At 38.3% G+C, this 7,758-nt stretch overlaps 1 protein-coding gene across 4 annotated transcripts in view; it reads right to left on the bottom strand.

The window, feature by feature from the left end:
- Positions 1–7,758, bottom strand: part of dnm2a (dynamin 2a) — a 36,315-nt gene that overhangs the window by 11,322 nt on the left and 17,235 nt on the right. For all 4 annotated transcript variants that reach the window (XM_084925727.1, XM_084925725.1, XM_084925726.1 and 1 more), the window contains exon 12: positions 1,151–1,221. In XM_084925727.1, the coding sequence (XP_084781853.1) occupies positions 1,151–1,221 (71 nt within the window). The remainder of the gene's footprint in view (positions 1–1,150; positions 1,222–7,758) is intronic.

Here is a 7,758-nt window from a genome sequence, read left to right on the forward strand (position 1 = left end):
AAAGAACACGAATTCAACCACAAACTGCTTAGGGATATACCACAAACGCAGTGAACACTTTGCAATGTGCAAATTAGTTTCCAGTGCACAAAAGCATCTAAAGTCAATGCAGTAAAACGTCAGCACTTTCTCTCGTCATTGCCAACATAAGTAGTGTTTACAGCAGCGAACAGTTTCCAGGAAAGAGGATAATGTACCTGTCAAGCAACCGAGAATGCTTGACTTTGTTTGGAGGCTCAGCAAGTAATGCTGCATGCAGCGGGGAGAAGGCGGCATCTAAAGTGATCAATCACTGAGAGATATGTGCTAAATGACTAATTGGCATGCTGCACACTGAGGCACAGTAGTTTACAACATGTATGTAATTATAAGCTGGAGCTCTGCACTCAATAGTCCAAATCATCCAACTGCAACCCTGTAAGCTTGCTAACATCCAATACCATCAGCGGGAGGTAACACGGATGTTCGGTTTGGCTTAAGTCGCCTACTTTGATTTGACACAAACTAACACTTTTTGTGAAGTCTTTACCCACTCATCGACTTGCTGTTGACTCCAGTAATCTTTACCCCATCTATCGCTCCTCTGCTTTTCATTGGGACCACAACCATGTGACTAGAAACTAGAGAGCAGAAACTAGCTTCTCTAAAAATGCATAATTACCTCACTCTCCAATTTCAAACAAAACGAACGGGTTTGTTCTCTCACAGTTAATCAGTATATGACACATGCACATTCTACTGAAAGTGTGCAGAGCTGTGAGCCAGACTGCTGTGTGCGTGCCGTTTATATGACAGACGCCACGGAAAACTATGGAAGGGAAAACAAGCTACATAGTGCCTTGGCTAGCATTTTCAGACAATCATCTATGGGCACAAACTTATTATAGGAAACGCCTGGAATCAGGAGCAGTGCAGTGATTGTGAAGGGTCTAAAGTGAGAGCTGGGTTGCATGCGTATTGATTGCTGAAAGTTATCGTATTACATGTCTTTTCTTTTTAAAAAAAATCAAGAAAAAAAAAAATCAATGGAACCACACGTTCGGACAAAAGGCAAATTAAAGTTCATCAAACTTGCCATCAGTGAGACACTTGTCACAGACAGCAGGCTGTAAATTGGGCTGGAGAAGGTGGAGGTGGGAGGGGTACTTACTTAGCAAAGCCTATGAAGTCCTCATGGTTGGTGTTGATGTAGGACAGCTCAATGTCAATCAGCAGCAGAACCTTAGAGGCAGAAAATTATGATTAAGCGGGAGAGGTCACAATTAAACACCAATTACAGTGAGCACAAAATAGAAAGTCTCCCTTGTGATATTACACACTGAACAAAAAGAAACCCTGACATTTAAAACTAAATTCACACAGTCATTGTGATACAGCCCATCAGTACTGCATTAGTGATGCAGTGGAGTTGAGAATATGAATTTCAGCTCAACTTGTTTTGATTTCTGGTTAAAAGTGTTGCTACCAGGACTGAAACTCTAGCGTGGACAATTTAAACCAAAATAAATACGTTTTTCCTTCTCTCTCAGAATCCAGATTTCTGTGAAAAATTTAGCAGAAATGAGTCAAATTAACAGGAAGTTGGAATATATTTAAAGCACATGTGGCCAATTAAACTTTTTTCCCCTGAAGATTAAGGAGATTAGACTATGTTGACTCATTTGGTCAAACTATCAGTTACAAATTCACTTGCAGCACTAAATACCAATGATGACTGACTGACTGACTGACTGTCTCTCACTCCCTCCCTCTCACTCCCTCCCTCTCACTCCCTCTCACACACACACACACACACACACTTAAAGGCTTATTCACAGTTGCAAATCTTATGGAAAAAAAAAAAAACCTGATAATGCATGCAGTGTTCTAATATACAGGATATAACAGGCATCTGTTTTTGTTTTTTGTTTTTTAAATCTATGCATCCATCTGCAGCTCTGATAACCACAAATATGAATAGACTTAAGACAAAACATTTTATAATGTGGTTGTGCGTCACTGGGAAGAATGCATGCAGACACCAAGAGGGCAACTAGCATAGCATGACCTTAAATTACCGATAAAGAATTGCAGGGAGATTAAGGGTGTTTTTAAAAAGGAAAAATGTGCTTCTTCGTGTTTCAGATGGAAGATCAGCAGATGTAGAAACTAAAAATGCTCGATGAGTCACTGATACGGTTAATGCTAGGTGTTAAAATGTTAACTATGAACTTCTTCACATTACAAACTATAACATTTATTAATTATACTTATAGCATAACTTCATGTGTCACTCCCCCCCCCCACCTCCTCGTGCGCTTGGTGGCTCTGGGGTGCGTGACTGGGCATTTTGGTGTGCTTGCTGGCCTGCCCCCTTGGAGGGTCTCTGTCTTTCTCCCTGTCTGTCTCTGTCTTTCTCTCTGTCAGCAAAATGGTATATCTGTTTGTGTACCTCCCTCTGTTTTGTCTTTTTGGTGCCATGTATCATCAGTGTGTGCTTTGTTACAGAAACAGCAGTTGGAGACCCAGCGTGTCTGTTTACTTCACTCTCGACCCCCCTCCCGATCCCATTCTTTTCTATTTTTTCCCCTCTCTCTTTTCTTTTTCTAGTTCTCTGCTTTCTTCTGTCATCTTTCACCAGTCTGGCCTTTACCCCCAGTCTGCTCCAGCGTAACAACCACAGGACATTAATATGAATAATAAAGTAAATAAATAAAATAGCCTACACAGTCTACTGTGCTCTACTTGGGAAAGCAAAAATATGTTCGGCACAACAAAGAAAAGAAAAAAAAAAGTTGGACAGGACAGGTTTAAACACAAACAAACAAACAAACATACAACTTTTTTTTTTTCCAGGCAACAAAGTATGTATCTCATTTACAGTGACATAGTTTTTTTTTTCTTTTTTCCCCCTTCCCTTCCTTCCTCTCCCCCTCCTTTTTACATAAAATATAATTACCATTATATGATCAATCATATATCTATGTCTATACATACACATTTATATAACTAAATAAGTATATACAAAGGAGGGGGAGAGGAAAAAAAAAAAAAAAAAAAAAAACCCCAAAACAACCCCCCCCCCCCCCAAAAAAAAACAAAACAAAAAAAAAAAACAATACACCTGCCCAGACCAATGTGTATAATCTTGGAGCAGATATGGCATGAGGCCATCCCTCCCAGTTTTACTTATTAAAGTAATCTATAAAGGGTTGCCAAATTAGGTAAAACTGTTTAACATTATCTCTCAATGAAAATTTAATTTTCTCCAACTGTAAATGATACATTGTGTCTCTTAACAAAGCAGAATGAGTTGGGGGTGCTTTATTTTTCCAATTTAGAAGTATAAGGCGTCTTGCAAGCAATGTTATAAAACTCAGAGCACAAATTTGTTTATTATTTAAGTATTTAACTGTAGCTACACCAAATAGTGCCATTACTGGGTCTGGGGGGAGCTGTTTTTTAAAAATATCAGACAAAGTTTTAAATATTTTAGACCAGTAGGTGGCGATATTAGGACATGTCCAAAACATGTGTGACAATGAGGCAGAATTCTGGACACATCGATCACATCTTGAGTCAGCCCCTGGAAATATCCTTGAAACCTTCAATTTAGACAGATGGAGCCTATGCAGGACCTTAAATTGTAGTAGTCCGTGCCTGCAGCAGACAGAAGTGGAGTGAACCAGTTCTTGTGCCTTAGTCCATTGATCTTCAGTGATGTTTGTAGCCAGTTCTTCACTCCAAGCATTTCTCAAGTGGTCCAATGTAGTTGTACTGTCTATTTGCAAAAGTTGGTTGTAGATCCTAGAAATAGCTCTTTTCTTTAGCGGGTTCATTAGGAACAGATCATCTGAAACTAGCTTTTGTGGTTCATTGGGAAAGGATGGAAACGTTTCTTTAATAAAATGACGTATTTGTAAATACTTGAAAAAAATCTGTTTTCTATGGAAAATTTTTGCTGAAGTTGTTGAAACGAAGGAAAAAGATTATCAATAAACAGATCCTTGATTGTGTGTATCCCTTTGGAAGTCCATAGCTGGAATGTTGATCCTGAGAGCAATGTGTATGCTTGATTATGAATTAATGGTAGGGCTGCACGATTAATCGTTAGAAAATCGCGATCTCGATTCATACTTATGTGCGATCTCATTTCCAAATGACAACGATTTAAAAAAAAAAAAAAAAGACGACGACGATTGTACCGCATTTTGATCCGGGACGTAATCTGCATGAAAACAAGCGCTCACTCTTCCTGCTCAACAAATGACAAGGGCGCAGCCTTATACCACGTGATACAGAAGCTGTGCCGTGTGATGCTAAAATTAGCAGGGAAAAAACAACGGAGAGCACGTCAGGGATGACGAGAAAGTGACAGGAGAAAATCCGTCCCGGTCAACCACCCAAACATCAATAACGGGAACCTTATACAGCGCTTCCCTATACCCGTCGAACTCCCGCAGGCACAAAGAAATTACGGAGGCTATTACTTATCACCTGACCAAAGATATGGCTCCCATCAACACTGTGCAAAACGAGGGATTTAGGAAAATGATCAACACCCTAGACAAACGCTACACAGTGCCGTCCCGCAACTATTTTTCTATTGTTGCACTACCTGCTCTATACACGCAGTGTCGAGCAACGGTGGAGACGGAATTTCAAGCAGTACAACATTTTGCGGCAACAACAAAACGTGAGACATTTGTTGTTTTTATGTTTATTTATTGTTTTTATGTTCGGTCTCAACTGTTACGAAGTTGATGTGCAGTTAATAAGTGCAATAAATATTTATACTGGAAAAGAAAATCGTGAGAGAATCGTGATCTCAATTCTAAGCCAAAAAAAAAATCGTGATTCTCATTTTATGCAAAATCGTGCAGCCCTAATTAATGGTGTAAAGATTGAACATTGACGCCAATGAAAATGCTTTCTAATTTGAGACCAAATTTTTAGTGAGTCAGACACTACCAGATTTTTACATTTATGCTTACCCAGATCTGAGTTTGAATGAACCAAAGATTTAAGAGTATTAGAGAAAAAAGTCATACTTTCCATCCGTTCCCAATCAGGTCTATGTTCCCCGCCCCAGAATGACATACAACGTATATTACAGGCCCAATAATAAAACTGAAAACAAGGCAACCCCATTCCTCCTGTAATCTTGGATCTTTGGAGAAATATCTTTTTTATTCTGTGTGTCTTCTTGTTCCAGATAAACTGAGAAATTAACTGGTCTATTTTCTTAAAAAAAAAATTGAAACAAAAATAAAAATTTGGGTAAAGTGCTCATCCTAATGATATTTATTCGGCCAGCAAGCGAGATGGGCAGTTTAGACAGTCTTTCCAAGTTCTGTTCAGTTTGATGGTATAAATTAATAAAATTATGTTTGAAAAGGCCAGAGAATTCACGGGTTACAGTTATTCCAAGATATTTGAAGGTATTTGAGATTGTAAAAGGAAACGAGATCAATGTAGCGCTATCTAATTTTTCTAAAGAACTAATAGGAAACAATATGCTTTTTGTTAAGTTGATTTTGTATCCAGAAATTTTCCCAAATTCAGTTAGAACTGTCATAATTTTTGGCAATGATTTAGTAGGGTCAGTGATATATAGCAACAAATCATCTGCATAGAGAGACACCTTATGTTCTAAACCAAATCTCCTTATTCCTTTGTAATCTTTTGTAGAGCGTAATTGAATGGCGAGAGGTTCTATGACAAGTGCAAATAGCAATGGGGAAAAAGGGCACCCTTGTCTTGTAAAGCGGTGGAGGAGGAAAGGACTAGAAGTTATATTATTTGTGTTAACCGAGGCCTGAGGTTTTGTGTAAAGCAGCTTAACAAAGGAGATAATTAGGGCCTATGCCATACTTTGACAGGGTCGAGAAGAGGAAATCCCACTCAACCCTGTCAAAGGCCTTCTCTGCATCTAATGAGAGTAGTATTTCAGATTGATCATAAGTATTATGTGTATATATAATATTGAATAGCCTTCTAATATTAAAAGATAACTGTCTATTTTTTAGAAATCCCGTTTGGTCCTCCGACACAACTGTTGGGAGAACTATCTCTAATCGCATAGCCAGAATTTTTGCCAAAATTTTATTATCTACGTTCAATAGACTTATTGGTCTGTACGAACCAGGTTCCAAAGGATCCTTACCAGGTTTGTGGATTAGAGAGATAGTGCTATCATACATGGTTGAAGGTAAGCATCCTTTAGATAGAGCTTCGTTATATACCTCCAAAAGAACGGGTGAAATCTGTTCGCTAAAGGTCTTATAGAATTCAGCACTATACCCATCTGGACCGGGGCTTTTTGAGCACTGCATACTTTGAATAGCCTGATTTATCTCCCTTAATGTTATTGGTTGTTCTAACAATAGTTTGTGTACTATATTGATAGATGGAACTTGAATAGAATCGAAAAAACTTTCGATTATGTCTGGATCTTTTTTTAAGTCTGAAGAGTAAAGTGCTTTATAATATTCTCGGAATACATCATTAATTCTCTTTGGGTCAGTTGTTAATTGCCCTGCACTAGTTCTTATTTCTGTAATCAGTCTTGATACTGCAACTTCTTTAATTTGCCTTGCTAGTAAACTACCTGTTTTTTCCCCGTGTTCATAGTACTTATGTCGAAGTTGTGTAAGTAATCTTATTGTGTCATTTGTATAAAGCAATTTAAGTTCTGTCTGCAATGAGACCTTTTTATAAAGTTTAGATGAAGGAGAAATGGCATATTCCTATTCCTTGTCTATTTCTAAAAGTTCCATTGTTATGTTTAACTCTTTCTTTTCGTTGCTTATTCCTATAGCTACTCAATGAGATAATTTGGCCTCTCAAGAAGGCTTTTAATGTGTCCCATAGTGTGGATCTCGTAACTTCAAGTGTGTCATTTATTGAAATAAATAGCTTGATTTGATCCTTCTCTATCAAAATCCAGATTTCTGTGAAAATTTAGCAGAAATGAGTCAAATTAACAGGAAGTTGGAATATATTTAAAGCACATGTGGCCAATTAAACTTTTTTTCCCCTGAAGATTAGAATCTATGTTGAGTCATTTGGTCAAACTATCAGTTACAAATTCACTTGCAGCACTAAATACCAATGATGACTAGGACTAGTCTCTCTCTCTCTCTCTCTCTCTCACACTCACAGGGGGGAAAAAAAACCCTGATAATGCATGCAGTGTTCTAATATACAGGATATAACAGGCATCTGTTTTTGTTTTTTGTTTTTTAAATCTATGCATCCATCTGCAGCTCTGATAACCACAAATATGAATAGACTTAAGACAAAACATTTTATAATGTGGTTGTGCGTCACTGGGAAGAATGCATGCAGACACCAAGAGGGCAACTAGCATAGCATGACCTTAAATTACCGATAAAGAATTGCAGGGAGATTAAGGGTGTTTTTAAAAGGAAAAATGTGCTTCTTCGTGTTTCAGGTGGAAGATCAGCAGATGTAGAAACTAAAAATGCTCGATGAGTCACTGATACGGTTAATGCTAGGTGTTAAAATGTTAACTATGAACTTCTTCACATTACAAACTATAACACCTCCTCGTGCGCTTGGTGGCTCTGGGGTGCGTGACTGGGCATTTTGGTGTGCTTGCTGGCCTGCCCCCTTGGAGGGTCTCTGTCTCTCTCCCTGTCTGTCTGTCTTTCTCTCTGTCAGCAAAATGGTATATCTGTTTGTGTACCTCCCTCTGTTTTGTCTTTTTGGTGCCCCCCTCCCGATCCCATTCTTTTCTATTTTTTCCCCTCTCTT

The sequence above is a fragment of the Perissodus microlepis genome, chromosome 4 (assembly GCF_051167445.1).
Source record: "Perissodus microlepis isolate ML-2025 ecotype Zambia chromosome 4, ASM5116744v1, whole genome shotgun sequence".
Lineage (NCBI taxonomy): Eukaryota > Metazoa > Chordata > Actinopteri > Cichliformes > Cichlidae > Perissodus > Perissodus microlepis.